The sequence below is a fragment of the Psammomys obesus genome, unplaced genomic scaffold (genome assembly GCF_907164565.1).
Source record: "Psammomys obesus unplaced genomic scaffold, mPsaObe1.curated_primary_1811, whole genome shotgun sequence".
NCBI classification, from domain to species: domain Eukaryota; kingdom Metazoa; phylum Chordata; class Mammalia; order Rodentia; family Muridae; genus Psammomys; species Psammomys obesus.
Genome location: NW_026596046.1, coordinates 11,975,852 through 12,000,714, shown reverse-complemented (window position 1 = coordinate 12,000,714; position 24,863 = coordinate 11,975,852). Strand labels below are relative to the sequence as shown.

General features: G+C 39.2%; 1 protein-coding gene across 1 annotated transcript in view; it reads left to right on the top strand.

Moving 5' to 3' along the window:
* The window catches only part of Chd2 (chromodomain helicase DNA binding protein 2), a 115,534-nt gene that overhangs the window by 7,970 nt on the left and 82,701 nt on the right, over positions 1–24,863 (top strand). Inside the window, exons 3-5 of the mRNA XM_055623046.1 lie at positions 13,679–13,910; positions 17,242–17,328; positions 18,739–18,800. Coding sequence (XP_055479021.1) covers positions 13,679–13,910; positions 17,242–17,328; positions 18,739–18,800 — 381 coding nt within the window. The remainder of the gene's footprint in view (positions 1–13,678; positions 13,911–17,241; positions 17,329–18,738; positions 18,801–24,863) is intronic.

The window sequence follows — 24,863 nt, the reverse complement described above, 5'->3', positions numbered from 1 at the left end:
TGGTGCCCTTGAAGGCCAGGAGAGGACTTCACATCTCTTTGGACAGTTGTGAGCTGCCATGTAGATGCTAGGACCCACACACCTGCATCATCTGCAAGAGTAGCAAGTGCTCTTAAAGGCTCAGCCATCTCTCAATTCTTACCCCTTTCAGGGCCTGCCTGGGTAAAGAAAGTTAGGTCTAATTTTAAGGCTTAAGTCTCAGTCATGTTTTTGCTAGGCAAGAGCTGCATAGATAATGGATATCAGTTCAGCTTTCAGTTTAGTACTGAAAGCTTCCAATTTAGGTTATTTTTGGACATGAAATTTTCTCATCTAAAGAGTGTAGACCATGTTAATAATTATTGGGTTGTGAGGGTTAAATATTTGAATGCTTCTAGAGGTTTTTAGAGCCTAGCACACTGCAAAACCCAGTGGATGTCAGCTACTAGTAATAGTTTTACTACTGCTCAGCTATCCTTGTCTCCCCTAACCCTTCCCTGTCAGTTTTAAGTGCTTTCTAATGAGCCAGGTTCTTCCCAAGTGCCCTGGTGGTTGTCTGGGTAGGCCTTTTTAAGGGAGTGATTTTTGGGAATGGCCTCAGGTGGCAAGTCCCCTTTTAAAATCTTGGGTGCATTTTGTAGTTAAACCTCAATTTTATTTTATTTTTTTCCTTCTCAGAAGAGCCAGCCTCTGTGGGAGCTGATTATTCTTCCTGTTCTATGAGTCACAGCCCTGATCTTGGCAGTAATTGAGTTACCTTCCTTTCCCCTCTGATGGTAATTACTGCCTGCTTTACTTAACTCCCTGCCCTATTTTGCTCCTCTAGCTGTTGAAGTAGGAGAGTGGCTAGTGAGCGCTGTAGTATTTGTAGCCCATTTGGTTGCTGGAGCTAGCCTTTCCTAGTACATGGCATCTGCCTGCCCTGGTCTGAATTTATTCCTGTGGAACTTGTTTTATTTTTTCACTTCAGTTCCTTTTAACGCGATTTATGGGTTAGAGGAATTTGTTTTTTTCTGACATTGGAGGTCTTTTAAAATATTTAAGTCCACCCCACCTTCCAGATTTATAAATCTTTTTGTAAAAAGGTGTCTATGTGGTTCAGATTGACCAGTGTCTTCTTGTTTGCAATGTTTCCATGTGTTCCAAATCTTCCAATGGAACATGTTCTTACTTTCTTCAGTAATAACCACTGGCTTGTCACATCCTCTTTGTTTGTACTTTCAGGCCAGTGTTTTTAGTTTGTCAGGAAATAAAAGATGGCTGGGAATCTGAGAAAAGGAGTTAAGAGGTTTAATGTTTCTGTGTTGAGTAATCATTTCAAAAGCTGAGTGAGGAGCTTTTCTATAGAGGCTGAGTCCTTTCTGTGTCTCAGTTTGCTTTAAGTTCTGGTGGTCTTGCAAATTGATCTAGAACTTTGCTTGGATGTTAATCTCATTAAGTGTATTAAATACCTTAAAAAGATTTACCTAATCTTAAAAATCTTAAAAAGAATTACTAATTTCAACACATTTATTCCATTTTGACTTCACTTTGTAGCTTATAGAGGTAAATATCAACCAGATTATACAGGAGCGGAGTATAAAGTAACCAGCATCAACATTTTAAAAATTGTTAAAGACTCTTTAGGGAATCTCACTTTTGTAGTCTGTCTGTCTTTTTAGAAACAGGGTCTCACTTTGTAGCTCTGGGTGGCTTTTAACTCACTGTGTAGACCAGGCTGGCCTTTGAACTCAGTCTGCCAGCCTCTGTTCTAGTGCTGTGATAAAAGGTGTGTGCCACCATGCCTGCCCTGCTTTTTTTTTTTCCCCTCCCTCTGTTTTGATTTTTGAGATGGAGTCATTTTCGGTAGCCCTGGTTATCCTGGAATGCTAGCCTCAACTCGGATCCACTTATCTCTGCTCCAGAGCCCTGGGACTAAAGACAAACATCACTAGAGCTCCCAATTGGCCCTGTGTTTGTAATCATTGTATTTTGATAGGTATCAAGTCTGTGGATGCAATGATTGTGAGAGGCTGCTTAAAAGAAAATAATGAGAAGGCTCAGTAAGAGCCACCATGAACCCAGCCTCATTCATGAAGAGGTATTATCATCCCTGTTTTGTAAATGAGAGAATTGAAGTATAACAGAGTCAGTAGTGGAATTGTGACTCAGGTCTTTGGTAGCTTGGCTCTTGTATGGCTTAAGCTTTTTAGGAATGGTTGCTAACTCCTTTGTCGATTCAGAAAAAGCTGTAGAAGAAGTAGGAGACTTAGTAAAATGTCTTCTGTTCGTAAAGATTTAACATTTTGTCTGTCTGTGTGTGTGTCTGTTTATCTGTCTATCTCATCTGTCTATCTTTTGTGTGGTATATGTAGTTCATGCACACTGAGGCCAGATGAGGATGTAGGGTGGCCTCTTACTCTGCCCTGTTGCTTTGGAGACGGGGTCTCACTGGGTATGGAGCTAGCCTGCCAAGTGATTCTTCTTCCTGTGTCGCAGCACTGCATTTTCTCGCCACACCTATATTGTATTTTATTTCAGGTCAGTCTCACTATGTGGTTCCAGCCAGCCTTGGAACTAAGAAGACCAGGTTGGCCTAGAACTTAGACTTGCATGTCTCTGCCTGGGTTTTTTGCTTAAAGGCATGCACATTAGCTAACTTTTTTTTTTAATTCAAAGATTTCATATATTTGTATTTTATGTGTATGACTGTTTCCTGCATGTATGTTTGTGGTGCCCTTGGAGACCAGAAAAGGGTGTCAGATTCCCATGGAACTGGAGTTATAGACAGGTTAGCTGCCATGTAAGTGCTGGGAATTGAATCTGGGTCCTCTGGAAGAGCAGCAACACTGGGCATCTCCAGACTCACACCTGTTCTTCTTATGGGGATTGTGGGGATTTGAATTTCAAGTCTTCATGTTTGCACAGCAACTGCTCTTATTGCCGAACCCTCTCCCTAGCCCACCTTTTTGCACTTTCTTTCTTCCTTCCTTTTTTTCTTTTTTGAGACAGGTTCTCTACCTATCTTTGGCCATCCTGGTACTCACTATGTAGATCAGACTGGCCTCAAACTCACAGAGGATCCACCTGCCTCTGCCTCCTAGAGTGTGGGATTAAAGGCATGTGCCACCACAGATAGCCACCTTTTTCATTTTAAAGAAACAAAAAACTCAAAAGAGTACTGTGTATTGTAGATGTGATTTTTTTTTTTTTCAAAAGGCCATTGTTTTACATCAAAACTCAGGCGAAAGTGTGGCCATTGAAGTGATTTCCTTGAGGGCAGCTGAATCCTGAAAGTGTAGGGTGGATGGGGAGGTCTTGTAAACCTTCTAACTTAGGCTTTTGTTGTTTGTTTGGCTTTATTGCCACATGTGCCTTTGGGCTCGTCTATAATGCATGAAAATTTATGCTTGTCCTCCTCTGTATTCTAAGTTTAATTTTTGTGCACATTTTATTTTGAGAACTACCTGGATTCCTGTTGACTTTGTTGTCTTGTAGATTTGTTCTCTTGAGAAATAGTCCTAGATCAGATGGATGGTGAGAATATTAACGATTAGTGTGTTCTCTGTTCAGATTAGGTACAGGTTGCTTGACATTCACACAGGCACTATATGGGTGCTAAGGTGAAAATTGGGACTGATGGACCAAACTTCTGTAATACTCTTTCCTCTTTTTGACAAAAGTTTGACTTGAGTTTATAAGTCTAAAAATACTCTTGTTTAGAATTAGGCACCTGGGTTGTCAATCATATGTCCAGGCTTCCTGCTTGGAAATTGCTAAAATAGAGTAATTTAGGGATTGTACCCAGGAGCAGTACTCAGGTGACTGCAGGCTTCAGAGTTTTGGCAGCAGGATAGAGTTGTGTGACAGGTGTACAGAGAGCTATCAACAGTTTGGATCTCTGTTTCTTTTTTTCTCTCTTCTTTTGCTTATTAGTTGTTGTTGTTGTATTTTTTTTCCCCCCTAGAGATGGTTTTACCCAGGCTGGCCTGGAATTTGAGGCATTTCAGCTGTGGTCTCCTCAGTGATGTTATTATGGGTATGTGAGCCACCACAGTCTGCCATTTTTTGCTTCTTTGAAGCTGTAGAATTTTGGGTGAGAGCTTCTGCGTCTTTTTTTTTTTAATCTTTTAAAATAGTAAGTGGCAGTACTGTGCTGTGCTTCTGAAGCAGGGTCATGTATAGTGGCCACTTTTTACCGTTGACGTTGTGTGGCTCCTTACACCCAATTTTATTTTGTTTGGATGTATTTTTAGTTATTACCTGGTACTGAGGTGCTATTGACATCTAGTGCATAGAATTATGGGATGCTAAACAGCCTATAAACATGAGCACGCCCTCGCCAGTCCAGCACCAACCCTGTCCAAGGTGTCCCAGTATAGAAAGCATGTATAACTAAAAATGTGGTGGCATTCTTGCCATTGTGGGTGCTGGTGATGGATTGATTGTTAAACTGAATCTCCTCACCTTGTTTGCTTTCTCAGTTAGCTCCAAGGACTCTTGAGGACATGAACATTGCACATTTATTATTGGGATTGCTAACCAGGACCTTTAATCTCCTTTGCACTTTGAAGTTTCTTAAACACAGTCTATCTTATAAACGTTACAAAAATTATAGTCTACAAGTTAGCTAATAGAAAATAGACTTGGGAGGTTCAAAAAGGACTCCTGACCAAACTAGTCCATTTATTCTTGGTGATCAGAGTGTAAATATCCCCTTTGATGGTTGGCTAGAACCTTGTTTATCAGTTCAGGGAGGTTTCCTTGTAGCTTTTCTTAGCTTGCTACTTAGTCTTGTTTTTACCTGGGAAGAAAGCTTTCTTCTTGCCTTTCAGCTTGTAATTGTTGACAGGTCCTGATTAACTAACTAGGCATAAAATTCTCCATGGAGACCAAATCTAGCCTGTTTTATGTAATTTACACTCACATCTGCTGAGGCTAATAGTGTGAGTACTTGGTAAACCATGTAAGATGAAAATGTTAATTGGTTATTGGGCAGCAGAAGTAGCATGAGAAAGCTTAAGGTGGCTTCTGCCTGGTCCCAGATGAGAATTTCAGATACAACTATGTAAGTTCTGGGTATTCTCCCTGCCCTAACCTCCAGAATAGCTAGGTGATAGGCCTGTACCACCAGGTCTGTTACCCTCAGTCACACTGGGATTGAACGTAGAGGGCCTTATGAATGCTGGGAAAGGAAAACCCTCTGCCGTTGTAAACTACGATCACTGTCTGCTTTAATTTGAGAAACATGGTTGGGATTTAGCTTTGTTAGTCCATGAAGTCTGTGTGTTTTTCTTTAAAGTGAAAGTGAATTTTCTTGTAGAGAAATGACAGTTTTTAACAGAAGTTTGAAAATCCAATTGGGTTTTATTAGTGATTGAGGAATGAACAGCATTTCATGAGTAAATAGGAAGGTATGGAGTAGTCCATTAGAACAAGCAGTCTATTAGAACAAGGAAACAAAAGCAGTCTATTGGAACAAGGGAACAAAAAGCTGGGCACTTCTGGTTTCTTTGGTTCCTTAAGCATTTAAGACAGAGAAGACTTGATTGTGACATTGTAAATTGCCCTGGAGGTAAGGTAAAAAATGTAGAAGTTTATCTTAAGTGACATCATTTTGATTTGGTTTCCTGTTGACTGGCATATTTGCCTACTCCAAATAAGTGGTCTTCCATAGACTTACAGCAAGATAGATGTCAATGCAAGTGGGAGACAAGCAGAGACATACTTAGTCAGTTCCTACTGTCACCAATACGTTGAGAAACTTTTCAGTTCAATCAGCATTCAGGGCTTCCCTACAGAAAAGAATTTCATTTCCAGTTGGTTCAATCTCAGTCGCTCTTCCCCTCTCCCCCTCTCTTTATGTGTGTGTGTGTATATATGTAGATATACATACACACACAAAACAGATTTATTTTATTGGCCCAGTACATTTTTAACATAAATTTTAATGAAAGGACACTTGGGAGTAAGTTGTGAGTTTGGGTTCCTCAAAGGAGTTGAGGTTAAGGTCTTTGTAGCTATAAATACTGATTTTGGTGATCTTGAAGGTCTGCTAAAATGTTCTTTGACAGCTTCATGCATAGACTTGATTTGTTTTTACCCTCCATTGGCCTTACACTTCCTCCTTCCTCTTCTGTTGAAACCCTCTTCTGAGGGACCTTTTCTTTTTGGGGAAGTAGGATGGTTAAAATAGTGGGATGGTTTCTGATATGCATTGGGTGAGATTACATCTGATAAAGTGGAGGCCTAGAGTTTTTAGGGGGAAGTTAAAGATGCTGCTGTAAACAGTGTTGCATAGTGGTGTACAGATTTAATCCCACCAGAGACAGGTAGATTTTTTGTGAATTCAAGGCCAGACTATTCTATTTAAAGAGTTCCAAAACACCCAGCCAGCCTGGGAAACCCAGGCTCAAAAACAAACAAGGCGTGTGGGTGTGGAAAAGGGTTACTTTAGGCTTGTTCTTGTTTGCGATTCAGAGAATGTATGAATGCAGTGAAGCCATAGTTGACTCATCTGGGCAAAGTTGCCTTCACAGTGTCAACTGTGTTGGAGTTCTTTATTCTCCCTGATGAGAGGCCTTAGCCAGATTCCTCTTTTTTCCCTGTCATTTCTCCTTAATTGTTCCTGTCTGTCTTGAGTTTGTGAACTGAATCCTAGGAAGGGATCAGCTATGTGGTAAGAGGAAACCTTGCTGGCCAAAGTGGTGTGCCTTTAGCCCCTGCTTGGAAGGAAGAGGCATTCAGATCTCCTAGGTTCTAGATTGGTCTATAAGTTTCAGGCTAGCCAGAGCTTCACAGTGAGACACTGTCTCAAAACAAACAAACAAAAAAAAGCAAATAAACCTTTTTGAAAAATTTTGAAGAAACAAAAGTTTTAGTAAAAGGAACATAGCTACAATCCAATCACATCCTTTTACTACTGTCACTTTTGTGCTAACTTGGCACATATAAATTAAAAAAAAATGTTTACTGCTTATGCAGTTCTGTTTTAAAATTTAGTTTTTTTGTTGAATTTATTTTCTGTTTCATTTTATTTTTTATTTTAATTACAGTTTGTTAAATTTATTTTTATATATTCACTTTACATTCAGATCATAGCTCCCCTAAAACTTACAGTTTTTAGGTTGTCATTTGTATTTATAGATGTAATTAAGCCCTAATCTTATTCCTAAAGTTATTTGCATAATATGGATAAATCACACCTTGTATATTTTGTACATGGTTATGTATGTCACTTTTTTGTTGTTCTTCTCCTTTGAGTAGGTTTGTGCTTGATTGTTGCCCAGCGTTGACTTACCTAGGTAGCACACCCATGTATGTTTGTTTGGTTTTGGTTTTTTGAGATGGGGTTTCTCTGTGTATTCCTGCCTGTCCTGGAACTCACTCTGTAGACCATGCTGGCCTTGCTCTGCCTTGCTATGCCTCTTGGATTCAAGGCATGAGCTAGGATTCAAGGCATGAGCCACCACAACCCAGCCCATACAGTTATGTACGTATGTATGTATGCATTTATTTATTTATTTAGGTTTTTTTTTTTTTTTTTTTTTTTTTTTTTTCTGAGATGAGATTTCTCTCTGTGGCCTTGGCAGTCCTGAACTCTAGGCTGGCCTCAAACTCACAGAGATCCACTTGCCTCTGCCTCCCTGAGTGCTGGGATTATAGGTGTACACAACTATGCCTGGTTTATACATTTATTTTTAAGAACCATTTCTGGAATAGGCAAGAAAGAAAGCTCATGAGTAAAGATAGATGCCCTGGAACCCACAGAGCTGTCAGTTTGACCTCACGTTTGTCATGGCATGTCATACATGTATACCCACTCATTAAGTAAATACTGGGAAAAGAAATGAGAAAAAGAAAGAAATGTTACTGGTTAATACCTTCTCCAAAGGTGTCTAAACTTCTTTTAGTGGGGTGACTACTATTTCCATACTGCCTTATCATTGGTTAATATGTTTTTAGTTTTGACAAAATGTGTAAAGTTGTCTATTGTAATATATCTCCCAAATTAGTAATATTGTTTTTTGATATTCTGTCTTGATTATATTTTCTTACGTATTGGAACTCACTTTGTAGACTGGGTTTAAGGTGTGCACCACTACTGCCTAGCTGTATAGGAATTTTAAGACAGAGCCTAAGAAATTTTCACATCTCTTTGTCAGTGAGAATGCTGATTGAAGTGTCTTACACTTTTCAGTTCCTTAAAGACATCCAGCCATGACCTAGAAGGAGCAGTCATATGGCTGCTTGGTTGACTTAATGTGTTTGAGAATGTGTGTAATGCAGGGCCAGCAATATCACATAGGAGTGGGTAGTACAGATTCTGGTTTTCAGGTGTCTGTAGCCAAATGCCACCGGTGGCTCTTTCTCTCTCTCTCTCTCTTTTTAAACTCTACTATATTTGGGGTGTTTAGGCCTCTACCTCCCTTCCACCAACCCCCCAGCCTTAAGTAGGAGAGAGAAAAGGTTAGTGGGGAGAGGGCCCCCAGAGCCCTTTACTTCTCCTGGCTAGTTAGGGTCAAGGGTTCTTTTAGGGCTCTCCACCTCATCTCCATCAACTGCAGATGAGATGCAGCCAGCAGGCTCCTCCCACGCTGCTGCGCCTGGAAGCATTTCTCTCCTGTCTGTGCCTCTCATCACAGGCCAACACTGAACTCCCCTGAAAAAAACACCGCACAGTCTCTCAGCCTCTTAGAGTCCTAAGAGTAAATACAAATATAAGAGCCCCTCGCTGACCTGCACTTGACACTTAACAGATGTGGATAAACTGTAGCCCAACTTAAATCCCACACTTTGGATTAAAACAAAAGCATTTTTATATAACATACAAAGAAACCAAAACTTTCATTATAAACGTCATTAACTTTGTCAAAGACTGTCTTTATAGGATTGATTTAAGGATATTTTTGACACTGTTAATGTCCATACTTTGAACTTTGTGTGGATATCTCTTTGTGGAATTTCAGTATAGATTTACTTTGCATTCTTTCATATTTTGCATTCAACAGCAGTAACCACAAAGCTCTGTCAAGTAGGAAATAGTTCAGCCATTTTGTGAGTTAGGAAAATAAACACCAATGTGCGGAAATGGAGGCTCTTGGACGGAGAACCCACAGGCTTTCTCTCTTTTAAGTGGAATGTTGTGCTGTCCTCTTGTGGCCATTTTGAAAATGGCACTTTAAGAAATGAAAGTGACCCTATTGGTTTCAAAGTCCAGTTGTAAGACTGATTTGTTTCATAAAAACCTTAGTAAAGGTGTTCTTTTTAGTTGTCTTCTCTCTCTCTCTTGAATTTTGACACATAGCCTTTTTTTTTGTCTAGATGAAAAGTATGAAATTTGTTTAAAGTTTGAATAACTTTGAAATGAATATGCTTTTTATGAGGTTGTAGTAGATAATTCATGTGAACGTAATTTCAGCTGCCCTGTAGCTACTACACCTTGAAAGTGAGATTACTATTACACCAGAAAGTCTTTATTTATGGATTGTCAGCTCTGAACTGAATTTGGTGCTTGCTCTGTCTGCCTCTGTCTCTCTATCTCTGGATATATGATACAGGCTGTGTCCTGATCATCAGCTTCCCAAGTGCTGCTATTAAAGCATGCAGCACATGCCAGGCTGACCTTTTTATTTACAGTCTTAGAACTTCTGTGATCCGTGTGAAGGCTGCTGTGTAGTGCTAAAGTACTTAATATTCCAAATTTTAGGAAACGTTGTGTCACTGCAGCTGTTGCTTCTCTAAATAGTACAGGTTTAAATTTTTGTTGTTCTTTCCATCAGTAAGGAACTTGTCCTCCTCCATGCTTATCATCCCAGCACTGGTGAGGCAGAGGCAGCTGTGTCTCTGGGCTTCTATTTCAAAGAAGAAAAACCAAAACAACTCTCCCCCAAAAAAATATTTATTAAGGTTTTTTTTTTTTTTTTTTAAATCATTCCTTCTCTTGGAATATGTTAAGTCTTATATCTAGCTGCCTTGTTCCAAAATAAAATTCTCTTTCTTTGTCTAAGATGGGGTCTTTTTACATAGTCCATACTTACATTAATTTCATGATGATAGACCTGTGTCCTAGTGTGTGGGCAAAAACAAAGAAACAAACAAACCAGAAAAAAAATATTTGTATTGCTTTTGGAGACAGACTTTTCTGTGTAGGGTTGAGTACCTTGTTCTCTTGCCTTGATTTCACTCTTCTGGATGTGTTATTTTGGTTAGCAAACAAGTTTATACATTAAAAATATTTAAGAATTAATAAGCAGCTGTGAGTTCACCACTAACGCCATAAAGAATGCCAGTATCTTATGTGGTTACATCTGTTTGCCTCAGCTCCACACGTGACTATAACTTTCTTTTTTTTTTTTTAGTTTGATTTTTGTAGTGTTCCATTTTTTACTTTTTATTTTACAAGCATAAGTTAGTCTGTGGAATCTACTAACATACCCCATCCCACTGAATAAGCCACTCTTTAACAAATTTGTAGATTACCTTTTACATAAATGTGTGCTAATGGAAATGTGGTCTTTTTCTGTGGTAATAGTATGCAGCGTTACATTTCTAATGGTCACTTGCACATAAGCAGAAACACAGCTGTCCAAGAAGGTATAAACAAGAATATTTAGAGCCTTACTGGTTATAATGAGCAATGGGGAAAGAATCAAAATATTGTGCGCAGACATAAAGATATACAGAAACGAATCACAGATATTTATATCTTATTGGTTAAGAGAACAATTTGAAAATAACCAAAGCGGACATTGAAATACAGCTTAGTTCTCTGGCATTTCATAGGAAACTGTTGTTCTGACATGGCATTGACACATTGTGTTGTCTGCTGTGATTCCTGCTTTCCTGCACGAGACTAAAAAAACCTCTGTACTTAATTGGAGTGTTGTATGTAGTAGGCTAAAGCTGACTTTTATAGCTTTTGTTCTCGTCTTTAAACTGGTAGTTTAACAATTTTCAGTTACATTTGGAATATTTCTTTTCTAAGAAAGTTTAGTTTGTTGATTATACTGTGTTGCTCTGACTATTTTAGTTGTGATGATTGTCACATGATTCCACCTACAAGTTCTAGTCTGGAGTTAGCTGGAAAGTGAAGGCAGGTACATTGTATATTTAAGTCAGTCAGTAATTGCTAATACACCAAGCACAAGGAACATTGAAAAGACAACACCTTAGCTTTCAAGCCTGTTTTGAAGGGTTGACAAGTGACCACATTATTTTTATAAGATAGGACAAATGGGAAACAAGGTAATATGTCAAATAGCTGGGCTTTACAGAAACTTAGATTTATCATTCTTTAATAGGTGTTGGGCCCCAAACCCCAGATTTATGTAGGAATAGGTGAGCACTGTACCACTGAGCCATATCCCCAACTCAACTGCTCGGGCTTTGGGTTAATTTTCTTAGGGGCAGGAATCACTGTGAAAATTGAGAGGTAGCAGAGGTTGGGAGATGAAGTTGATACCAAGGTGGGGCTGCCAGTTTTCTCACGGTAGCAGTTGCACTGACAGGTTAGCATTTGGAAGTATCTAATTGGCTGAGCTTAGCACATGAGAGAGAAAAGCCTACATTCCTACAAAAGATGATACCAAGCTCACAAAATTAGATACTTAGCTTGCTGCATAAGCACTGTGTACAGCGGTTGGAGGGGAATGGTACTGGGATTTATGCCATGCCTCTGCAAGTGTCAGAGCAAATGGGGATGAGGGGAGGAATGATGAAGAGATGAGCGGGGTCTTAGAGAGAGGGCTTGACAGTTAAGAGGCCAATAGTGGTCTTCAGTTCCCAGCAACCAGGGTATCTGAAACCCTCTTCTGGCCTTTGGTACATAGACATACATGGAAGCAAAACACTCATACACATAAAGTAAATCTTACAGAGAGGGTTAGGAATCATACAGACATGAGCGTGGGGGAGTAGTCAGAGGCTGGATTTTCTAGCTCATGCTGAGACGGGTACAAAGACCAGGGCCGGCCTTCATAAATACTCAGCTGCCTAGCCTCCAGATTCTTCCTTGCCTCCATTTCAGGGAGAATGGGCCTTCTAAACCTCTAATTTATAAGGAAGTTTTGCAGCTAGTTCTATATCTCTCTGAGTGCAAATGGTGGCAGCAAAATTAATCCTTTAGTGCCCTGAGTTTTGTGGTGGTGTCGGCTGGGAGAACTTTCTGTTAGGGTGTCTGAGAGTGGATGTCAGAGTCTCAAAGCATTTATGTAGAAGTATTGCTGCTTCCATAGCTGTCATGTGATGCTCATGACTCTTTAGGTGGGTGTACGTGCTTAAAAGATGGCATAGCTCTGCAGCTGGAGAGATAGCTCTGCAGTTAGGAGCTTTAGCTGCTCTTTCAGAGGAATTCTATGTATGTAGCTTAGTTCTGACTCCCTCATGGCTCTTTACAGCAGTCTATAACTCCTGTCCTGGGGGGGGGGGGCCCATCTGGCCTTTGGGTACTACATATACATGGTACACAGACATGCCTACATTCAGAATACTGATGCACTAGAAAGTGAGAGAATGGGATAAGGTATAGACTCCAAAGGCGAGAGAGAGAGAGAGAGAGAAAGAAGGCCAAGTTTCTCAAAAATCTGTCTTTTCATAGTTTTATCCTGGAGAATAAATATGTGTAAAGTACGTAGCAGAATACCTGACACTAGGAGATCAGGCAGTTTGTATTTCTCTTGTCCTCCCTCCTTAGAGACTAAATTCATCTTGACTTAAAGGCCTCTTGTATTGTAATCTGCTTTTTGTAGATTTGGTCAGTCTAAGTTTCCAGTAACTTGTCTCTCTTATTTTGGCAGGGGCTTATGTGTTCCAGGTTGTCCTTAAACTTGTTATGTAGCAGAGGCTGACTTTAATTTGAATGCACCCACCCCACCTGTGTCATGTTGAAGCACAGGGCCCCTGCTGTCTTTGAACATAACACTACCAACCCAGTTATACCCACACCCCAGTTCTTTCCACAGACTTTTGCTTAGTTAGTTATGTGACCTTAGTTCTAGTGTGGAAGATACAGTAGTGGTAAATAAGAAACTTCCCTCTCAAGCTTATTCTATTGTGTCTACATCTCAACCTAAAGTGTCTATTTTATGGCTTTCATGATTGTGAAAAATCCACACAGTTGTGAGGATTTGGAATTAGGATGGCCAGTGGGATGTGCCTAGACCATTATCAGAGAATGCCAGGTAGTAGCATTCTCATTGGAATCATTGCTTTGGAGAGGACCTCTGGACTGTAGATGGCTTCCTACCTGAGTCTGACCACCTGTCTCTGAGTACCCCTGATTGGATAATTGCGTTCTTCCTTTTGGGGTGGGTTTGTTTTTGACATTTTGAAGTTATTATTGTCTTTATTTTGAAGAGGGTGTTGGTACTTAAACCAATATGACTTAGCAGATCATAGTGTTTCATAGGTCTCAGAGTTCCTTAAATACTTGGAGTTATATAGTTCTACCTCTTTTGAATGAAAGGACCCATGTTTACTTGAATATGTGAAAATATGTAAATCACCTGTTATGTATGGTATCAAAAAATATGAAGGTAAAAGTTAAAAACATTGGGAAAAGTAAAGCATTATTTGTAGCGAAAGAATAGAAATGATTTGGATGTGAAATTGCTGAAATTATGGTCTGAAGACATATTACCAGAGGATTTAAAAAATCCAATTTATGTGGCAGTTCTTAAATGTTTCTAAGTTTTCTCTCTCTCTGCCTGTGTCTTTTAAGTCATTCAGCCTCTGAAGAAGCTTCGGGTTCAGACTCTGGCAGTCAGTCTGAAAGTGAGCAGGGCAGCGATCAAGGAAGTGGACATGGCAGTGAGTCCAATAGCAGTTCTGAATCTTCTGAGAGCCAATCAGAATCTGAAAGTGAATCGGCAGGTTCCAAATCCCAGCCAGTTCTTCCAGAAGCCAAAGAGAAGCCTGCCTCTAAGAAGGAACGGATAGCTGATGTGAAGAAGGTATCTCCTGGGCTGGATATTGCAAATTTGCTGCTATCCAGGACTAGCTAGCAGAGTGTTTCCAAAGAAGATTGATTAGTATGTCTTTTTGTTTGTTTCTGGATATAGTCTCATGTACCTTGGGCTGGCCAGGAATTTGCTTGCAGTGTTGACAAGCCTGGCCTTACCCCCTTGATCATTCTGCATCTATCTCCCAAGTGTGTACCATTATGCCTGGCCAGTCCTTCCCTCCCCATCCTGCTTCATTTTCAGACAGGGTCTTACTTTATAGGCTGATGTGGCCTGGAACTCAAGATTCTTCTTCAGCCCACATGCTGGGATTACAGGTCTGGGTCATAACACTGCCATAAAGAGAGATTTTCTTGCCCGAATAATGCAAATGAAATAAACCACAGAACAGTCTGAATGAAGGCATTGTAGTTATGTTTTGCTTATTAGAAAGGAGTGTTGTAGCAAGGAATACCCAAGGCAAAAAAATTAAGTTGCATAACATTTTTCACATTGATTCACATTGGAATACATCTCTATTTTGGTAGAAAAAGAATTATGTAATTGTGTGACTTCATCACCAGGTGTCTGATTTTGTGTGTGTGTGTGGGGGGGGAGGGTGCGAGGTTGACTATCATGTAGTCTAGGCTGACCCTGATCTCACTATAGCCAAGGATGACCTTGAACTCCTCCATGTATTATCACTTCTGTGGTGCTCTGTTTTTGTATACTAGATAAGTCCTCCAGCAGAGTTACTTCCAGCCTACCACATCTGAACTTGTAAGATTTTATTTGAAAGACTTATGTATGAACTACTCAGAATACAAAAGAATTTTGCTTTCTATTTAAAAAAAAAATAAGCACCTGAATAAAATTAAGTTTTGTGTTGTCATCTCTTAAATTTCATCTACATTCTAGGAAGATACAAATTTGTATTTGCATCTTCATATTATATAGATGATATTAAATTATAGACAGTAGTGAACATTTTCAGACCATGTGAAGTTAAAAGACAACCATTTGGTGCTTTGGGGACAGATTTGGGTTGATCAGTTATTTTAGTTTTCAACAAGTTGCTCTGTAATGGTATTTGACTTTTAGGGGCCATTGGATGGCTGGAGGATGCTGATGGCTAGGGATAGGAAAACTTATTTTAGTATTAGAATTTTGTCTTTTTTTTTTTGGAGACAGGATTTCATTGTATATCCTTGAATGGTCTGGAATACTGTATAGCCTAGACATCTTAGACTCAGATCTGCCTGCTTCTGCCTTATGAGTACTGTCATTAGAGACATGTGCCATGATAAACTGGCTTTTTTTTTTTTTGTGAAAGGATTTTACTGTGTATCTCTGGCTGTCCTGGAACTCACTATGTAGACCAGGTTGGCCCCAAACTCACAAAGATCCACATGCTTCAGCCTCCCAAGTGCTGGGATTATAGGCATATGACTACCCACTTGTTTTAATGGTTTATTTTTATTTATATGTATGTGTTGGTCCTTGAAGAGCTCAGAAGAAGATGTCTAATCTACTAATGCTGGCTGTTGTATGAAACTATGCCTCACTTGAGAAAGCATTACTGAGATTGGATTTGCATATTCAGTCTCCAACACAGAACAAATACATACATATACAAATATGTGTGTGTATATATACATATATATATATACGTAGGAGTTCAAGGTAAAATTACATCTTTAGGAATATTAAAATCTTTGTATGGTTAGGTCATCAGTACTAAAAAGGTAAAAATGTATAGTTACATGTGGCTGGGCCCAGCAGAGGGATTTATTAGCCATCTCAATTAATAAAGGATCCATAAAGTTATTTGCTGAATTATGCAAATAATTTCTCATCTTTAGCAGAGGTCCATAAGGAATAGGTGTGAGTGTGGGCAGAAAGGCTAGAGTATGAATCTCTTTCATTCTTTTTTCTACCAGGTTGGTCCAGTGTGTTTTGATTTACTTGCCTCTTCTATTTATAATCCTAACTACTGTTGGGTATTGGTTTCTAGTTCTGCTATGCCTATTCCTGCTATTCCTGGGCCAAGTTTTAACTTTTTTTTTTTTTTTTTTCTCTTTTGGCTAATCTTTGATCAATTTTGGCTTTTAGGGCTTGTTTTCTACTTTCTTTTTCTAGTTAGGATTTCAGTATGCAGTCCTGACTATCCTGAAACTTACTGTGTGTACCAGGCTGGCTGGCTGGCTTTGACAGCACAGTAATAGCTGTCTTTGGCTTCTGAGTACTGGGATTAAAGGCAGGCATCACCATGCCTAACTAGGCATGTGAAGTTTATTCACCATATTAAAACTCTTCAGAGAAAGAAACAAAATGGCACTTGTTTCCAATGCCGGTTTAGACTTGGAAATGCCTCTTATATACCTAGATACTGCTGTGATTTATTTCCCATTACAGTTTCAGAAACAAATAGCAACATAGCTTAGATGCTTACTGTCTGGTTCCCAAAGGAAAACATACATAAGTGCAAACATTTAACTGGCCTTAGACAGTGGCTTCTTGTTCTTTGCATGTAATCTCCCTTGAATTTTTAAATGTTTACATGACATTGACTGCTGATAAAACCCATATTCCTTACCTTGGTTTTCTAATGTCTGTTCCATATGTTTAACCATGATTAAACATCTTCACACTAGTGTGCCACAGTTCATTCAACTTCCTTTTGCTTTCCTGTGTTTTCGTTTAAAAAGCAGAGTATACTTAAGCATAGTTATCTCTGGGGAAGAGAATGGAAAAACAAAACACCTCAGCCAGTCCCTCCTTTAAAGTTAACTTTTCAAATCACCGGTGAAAGCTGATAGCAAAAAGTCTGAAAGGCAGAGGGCTAACTATTGCTAGTAAATGAAAACAGGCATGCCAGGGAGAAGGCGGAAGCTCTCAGCTTGAGAACTTGTAGGTAGCTGGCTGCCCTGCCTTATTTGGTTAGATTTGGCGGGTTTTGTTTGTTTTTGTTGTTGTTTATAAGTCAAAACTGCAAGCATAAGAAAATTTAGAATTCCTCAGTAATTTTTATAAGTGGAAGTAATCAGTGTCACATTTTAGTTCAGTGTTATAAGCAGCGCTTGTAATAGTTTTAACAGCAGCGAAGGCGCTGCTAAGCTTTCTTCACTAGGGTAATGTCTGTTCTTTGGAGAGGATATTGCTTAGCTTTCTCAGCTAGCAAAGCAACGCTGGGTATTTAGTTACATGATTTTGTTCGATTTATACTAAGTGCTGTAGTAATAATAGTAATAATGATAATAATAGTAGTAGTAGTAATAATAATGGTAGTAGTAGTAGAGTGGAGTTAAGGAAAGCCTCAATGCGCAATCTATTAATTTTGCAGATGTGGGAAGAATATCCTGATGTTTATGGGGTTAGGCGGTCAAACCGAAGCAGACAAGAACCATCACGGTTTAATATTAAGGAAGAGGTAAGACAGGATTCAGGGGGTGCATTTCTGTTCCCCATCCCACCTCATCTTCTGTGACTGGTGTTTATTACCATTGAAAAGACTGAGCTTCAGGTGTGGCGGTTAAAAGAGAGTATAACGGGCATTTCTCTGAACAGATAAGTAGGCAAAAAGTTAAGTAAAAAACACTTACCAAATAGTTAATAGTTAATGTTTCATTCCAGTATATGTGGTGTTATACACTTTTAAAGTTAAATTGCCCAAAGTGTAATTGATTGTGGCAAGTTTACTTTAGATGCCCACTATTTCGTGTAAGTAAATGACTTTTTTGCTGAACAAATAGAGCATGGATGTGGTGTTGCATTTACTCCAGGGAAAGGAGAGAGGAGTATTGTATTTTTGTTTTTCTCAATTTATATAAGTTTGATTTTCTATCTCACTTGTAGTCTGAGATAGAAAACTAGTTTCTAGTATATTCATTTTGTGGTTTAATTATGAGAGATTGAGTAATTTTTTTTTTTTTAAGTGATAGGCCAGAACCTTGATACTTGAGTAGACTAAACAAGCACCCCATCACTTAACTACATCTCCCAGTGCTCAGACTGGTGATTTTTAAGTATTATATATTGAGTTTACCTGTCTATAGAACTGGACTTGTTTTGAGTTTCTCAGATTGTGTCATTGTTTTGTGAAATCTCTCCATATTAGATTTGTAGAGTAAATTTTGAAGGGCCATTATTCTTGTCTTGGTGAAATGCCCCCTTTTTGCCTTTGGAGGATTTTGCTATTTGTAGTCAAGTAACATTCTTCCAATGAGAGTTAGGTATTTGATAGCCAGTGCTGGGGAGCTAAGTTTCTGGTCTTAGTAAATGTCCTCTGAAAATCAAGTTCATGCCAATACCTGCATGTTTATGCTGTTTGAGTTCTGAGTGGCTTCTGAGCTGATGTGCCTGTGTTTCCTTTCCCCATAGTGCCTGGGCCATTGAGAGCTGTATTCATTATATCCAGTCACACCTTTATACTAGATACCTGTATAACTCCTCCTGTCTTATACAGGTGTATATCTGTAGCAGGACCCAAGACTAACAGCCCTAGGAGGAATGCCATTTTGGTTCATTTTGGGAAGATACTGTTCTTCTGCCTGTGACTGTAATTCTTCCTTGGCCTAATGCTGTTAACTTTTCATTTAAACATTATTTATTATGTATACACTTCTGCCTCATGCCAGTTTACATGTGGTGATGGCTCACTGTTTTGGACGTTATAGTTACAGAACATTTACATGTACAAGGTTGTACTTGATTTTGCTGCTCTAGATGACTCTGAGCTAAGTATAGACAAGAGAAAGAGACACTTGTTTTCAAAGCAAAGTAAGAGTGGGCCACTGTGAATTAACTTTTGTAATCATTTTTTTTCCCTCACACTTTGAAGGCAAGTAGCGGGTCTGAGAGTGGGAGTCCAAAAAGAAGAGGCCAGAGGCAGCTGAAAAAACAGTAAGTCTTCCATGGAGGAAATGACTTAATCTGATACTTTTGAGCATGTCTGCATTTCTTGGACAGTCTTTTGTTCTGTTTGTCCCAGGATTCTTAGGTTGGGTTATTGTACCACTAGGATTCTTAGTTTAACATGGAGGCATCTCGTATGTCCTTGGACTGTTTGTTAAAGCTCCAACATCAGCTTCTTAGTGGGGGTAGCCCAATTAGCTGTTAATTTTTTCTTGAAAGTAAACCAAATATCTACCAAAGTAGATATTGCATTCTTGTGAAGTAAGGAACAGATTTAAATTGGCCACTTCTCATGTTGACGTGATAGATTTCTGTTGTTTGGGCACCCATTTTGTTATTGAATACATACTGTTTTCATGTAATAACAAATTATACTCTTTGTTATTATGATTTTTTGCCAGCATTAAAGACTGAACATAGGGCCTCACACATGCTGTAGTATGCTTACTTTACCACAGAGCTAAAGCCTTAGTTCTTTGCTCATTAATTATGAAAATAAATTTTTTATCATTAAATCTAAAACACATTTATTTTATTTTGTGTATATATGAATATGTGTGGGTGTGCATGTGGAGGTCAGGGAACGGCTTGTGGAGTCTTCTTTTATGTGGGTGTGGGGATGGAATACAGGTTATCATGATTAGACATGAGCACCTTATTTATCTGCTGAACCATCTCATGGGCCTTGCTTATTTTGACATAGGGTCTCAAGTGCCTTTGGCCTTATTATATAGCTGAGGATGACCTTGAATTCTTGATTTTTATGCCTCTGCCCCAAATCCTGGAATTACAGGTGTATACCACCCATATATACTTTTGTTTTATATATACATACATATATATATTTAATTTAAAAAGTTTTTTAAAGACAAGAGTCTCTCACACTTGTCTGGAGCACAGGGCTTGCATAGAGCTCATTATATAGACCAGGCTGGCCATGAAATGTGGTATATGTTCCTGGTTCAGTGGTGGGATTATAGGTGTGTGCCATCACTCTTGGCTTCAGGACAGTTATTTTTTTATTTTTATTATTTTTGAGGCAAAGTCTTGTTTTACTGCCCAGACTAGCATCAAACTTACAGTGACCCTCTTGCCTCAGCCTCCTGGTGATGATGTTAAAGGAATGTGACATTGTTCCTGGCTGTTCATTATTGTTTTTATTTATTATTTATCTTTTTGAGACAAGGGTCTCACTGTGTAGACAAGTCTAAGCCTCCTGCCTTCATTTTCCAGGTACCAGTATTACAAGAGAGTCCCTCTATACCTGTATATTCATTATTTTTAGTTCAAAAATTCTTTGTAGTCAAACACTGTTAGATTTTTAAGTAACAGCTCCTTTCCTCCCATTTCCATGGTGTACTGTTCCTTTAACTGTAAATTCTATAGCTCCTTTTTGAAATCTGTAGATGTCCAAAATTTTGTACATCAATTCAAGAATACTTCCACTGTAGTCTTTAGTTACATGTTCTCTGACTCCTAGGCAGATTTGAATTTCTTCAAAACAATAACAAGAATTCTACATGCCCAGCAGTTAAAAGTAGTTACATTAAATGTATATTACTAAAGACCTTTGTAAAGCAGTATTTAATATTGTCTTGTCTAAGTATATCCAAGTTCCATTGTGTTTTACACATTGACTTGGAGTTAGAGACAGCAGGATGGGACATCTTAGAAGGTGTCCCTTGCATTTCAGTTGCATGAGCTGCCTGGGAGACTTTTCTGTTCTCGTTTTGTTTTGTTTTGTCTTGTCTAATGGCCATGTGGGGATGTTTTTGCAATGGCTGTTTTGACCACATTGTGGGAAGGCATCACAGTTTGGGTACTACTGGTAACTCTCATCTAGTAACAAGTGTAACAGAATCTGTTGTGTGTGGCGATGTAAATTATTTCAGGATTGAGAGAGACTCACCTAAAGGCAATGATACTTTGAAATATTGGTACAATGACGTGCTCTTCAGGAACTGTAGATCCTTATATATCCATGAATTTTTATTCTTTTTTCTTTTTTAATGATGGGGGTACCAGATTTTTTAAAAAGCTGAAGGAATAAAGTGTAGCACAAATGTCCACATCTGGGCAGTGTTGCTCAGTACTTGTCCCAGTTGTTTATGACGTTACTGTGTATTAGTCAGTCCAACTCTTCCTTCCAACCAGATTTTAAAATATTTTAGTTATAATCATGCAGGTGTGTGTGTATGTGTGTGTGTGTGTGTGTGTGTGTGTGAGAGAGAGAGAGTTCTCCACGGACAAAGTCAGTTCATGGCCTAGCATGGCTAAAGCTGACGGCTACCCTCTGCCAGCTATACTGTATAGACCCCACTTCTACCTAGGTTTCCTGGGAGAAATAGCACTGCAGGAAAGGGAAGAATAACACTGGGGGTGGAGATTATAGGATTATAGTTGCTTATTCCTTTTCAGTGTTGTGAGTTGGGAATCTGTCACAGATGTATCAAAATGGAATTGAGTCATCATTAGGCTCAGATTGGAATTGTTAGTGAAAGTATTCTCCTTTGAGGATATCTGCTATCTGGAAGCCATTTCCTTCTTTTACTGATATGTCTTTTAAAGCTGAAGAAAAAAAGAGTATTCTTTTGGCACTTGACATGTTCAGTAGCTAGCCATTGCCCATTGTGGCCAATATCCAGGCTCATTATATTTCAGAGTTGCTTTAGCTATGTGCCTGTTTTCTCAATTTATGTTCTGAAGCCTGTTTTTTCTCATAATGGAAAGGTAACTGATTAGTATTGAGACTACTTGTTTGTTTACATTATTTTAGAGTCTCATTAATAGTTTGGTAGTTTTAGTAGTTTTTTTCCACAGTTCCAAAAATTTAGTAAAAAATTCTGCTGGTTGTTTATGCTAGATTAAAATGCAAAAAATTTTTTTGATTAGTGAATTTTTTAATTTTAATTTTTTAGTTTTTCGAGACAGGGTTTTCTCTGTGTAGCCTTGGCTCTCTTGGACTCACTTTGTAGACCAATCTGGCCTGGTCAGAGATCTGTGTGTGTCTGCCTCCTTGAGTGCTGAGATCATGGGCATGTGCCACTGTTCTTGGCTTATGAAATAGTTTTAAATCAAGTTCTTGCCTCTCTATCTCTTAAAATTTATTTATTTTATGAGTATGGGTGTTTTGCCTTTATGTAAATGTATATATGTATGGTTGCCTGCTGTCCTTAGAGTTCAGAAAAAGTGTGTGCCTGCCCGAGAACTAGAGTTAGGGATGATTATGAACCTCTGTGTGGGTTTTAGAAACCAAATTCAGGTCTCTAGAAGAGCAGCTAGTGCTCTTAACTTCTGATCCAGACTCAAGACACTCCACTTTACTGCAGTGGGACTTGCAGTACATGGGTGACTGGTGAGTCTCCTTTACAAAGTTCCTTTTAAGTTGGCTTCCTACAAAAAAATGAACAGTTTTAGTTGTTCACGAGTTGTGTGTTTGTGTGTGTGTTTGTTGGGGGGGGAGTGTGTTGGGAAGTTGATTTTTCATTCTTCATCTCCACAGAGACTTTTGTATAGCTGATTCTTTATCCTGTTGAGTATGGTGGCAAATGCCTTGAATCCTACCTCTTGGGAGGCAGAGGCAGAAAGAAGCAGATCTTGACGAGTTTGAGGTTAGCTTTGTCTACATAGTAAGCTCCAGGCCAGACAGAGCTTTATAGTGAGTCTCTGTTTTAGAAAAACAAAACAAATAAAATAACATTTTTTTTCTTGTTCTTGAAAATTAAAACATAATGTGACCAATTTCAAACTCCTGTCTCGTGTAATTGTCTAGATATTATGGAATGTGTAAGCTTCGCTGTAATTTTTCCTAGGTCTTTAAGGGTCTTCTGTGGGTTATGATTGAGGAAAGCAGATGTGAGATTTGCTGTCTTGCTTGTTGTCAAGCAACCTAGGCTCCTGTAATGAAGAGCATCTCACTGGGCTTTAGAGCAGTTGATTTGATAAGTTTTTTCCTCTTATATTCTTACGTTGGAAGAGCCTAAGTTATCCTGGTTGTGTATAAATAATTTTTTTTTTTCAAGACAGGGTTTCTCTGTGTAGCATTGACTGCCCTGGACTGCTGGCTATTTTCCCTTTTAAAAATTTTATGTTTTTTTAAAAATATATATATTTATTTATTATATATACAATGTTCTGTCTACATGCACACCTGAACGCCAGAAGAGGGCACTAGATCTCATTATAGATGGTTGTGAGCCACCATGTGGTTGCTGGGAATTGAACTCAGGACCTTCTGAAAAACAGCCAGTGCTCTTGACCTCTGAGCCATCTCTCCAGCCCCTGTATTTTTATAAATTATATTTTTATTCACTTTGTATGCCAGCTGTAGCCCCCTCCCTTATCCTCTCCCCATCCCACCCTCTCTCTCTCATCTACTCCCATGCCCCTCCCCAAGTCTACTGATAAGGGGAGGTCTTCCTCCCCTTCCCTCTGACCCTATCAAGTCTCATCAGGACTGGCTGCATTGTTTTTCTCTGTAGCCTGGTAAGGCTCATCCCTCCACCCCTCAGGGGAAAGTGATCAAAGAGCCAGCCACTGACTTCATGTCAGGGGCGGTTCTTGTTCCCATACTAGGGAACCCACTTGAATGCTGAGTTGCCATGGGCTGCATTGAGCTACATCTGTGCAGGGGTTCTAGGGGTTCTAGGTTACCTCCATGCATGGTCCTTGGTTGGAGTCAGTCTCAGAAAATACCCTTGAGGGGTGGATATAGAAATTGTGGTCCATTTGCACAACGGAATACTACTCAGCAGTTAAAAACAAGGAAATCATAAAAATTGCAGGCATATGGTGGGAACTAGAAAAGATCATCCTGAGTGAGGTATCCCAGAAGCAGAAAGACACACATGGTATATACTCACTTATAAGTGGATATCAGACATATAATACAGGATAAACATACTAAAATCTGTACACCTAAAGAAACTAAGCAAGGAGGAGGACCCTGGGTAAGATGATCAATTCTCATTCAGAAAGGCAAAGGGAATGGGCATCGGAAGAGGGAGAAAACAGGCAACATGACAAGAGCCCACCGCAGAGGGCCGTTGAAAGACTTTACCCAACAAGGTATCGAAGGAGATGCTGAGACTTATAGCCAAACTTTGGGCAGAGTGCAAGGAATCTTAAGAATGGGGAGCTAAGGAAGACCTGGAGGGAACAGGAGTTCCACAAGGAGAGCAACAGATCAAAAAATTCTGGGCCCAAAGGGCTGCTGGCTTTAAACTCGAGGAGCTCCACCTTCCTCTGCCTTCCTGAGTGCTGGGATTATGGGCATATGCTTTACTGCCCCCAGCTTTGTATAAATTTTTAACTTGATTGATATACACAGGCCTCAATACACACTTTCACTGTTTATTGTTATTTTAGTTTGCTGTAATTCTTTGCAGTGGGTCTCATGGATAGTCCTAGCTCAGATTACATAACTATGAATTTTTCTCACTGATGTAGGCTTCCTTGGTCCTTAATCAACCATGTTTTTGAAAGTTGTTCCTCTGAGGCCATTTTTTAAAGCATGACTTTGGAGGGGTAAGCTACTTGTTCAGACTCCTAGGGATACCACAGACTCACATACTAGTTTCCCAAGTTCTGGGGTCACCCTTTTCGTCCATCTTCTTGGCAATCACCTTTTATTACTTAGACTCCTTTTTTTTGTTGTTGTTTGTTTCCTGAGACAGGGTTTTGCTTGTAGCCAAGGTTGATTTTGAACTCAACATTGGCTTGTTCTAAGTATACCGTCATGTCTGGCTTCTTCATATTCTTTAGCAACATTTTATTATACTAGACCTTGAGTAAGTAGAACAAGCTGAGTACCAGAGTATGGGTAGATACAAGAAAGTCTTTGTTTTAAGGAGAGACTGCCAAACAAACAAACTACTCCTGTAATCCCAGCACTCAGGGAGGCAGAGGCAGGCAGATCTGTGTGAGTTTGAAGTCATCCTGGTCTAAGTGAGTAGAGGATAGCCAAGGCTATACACAGGAACCCTGTGCCAAAAAACAAAGCAAAAAGAGAGAGAGTGTGTGTGGGGGCTACTTACTGTTTAGTTTCCTTCC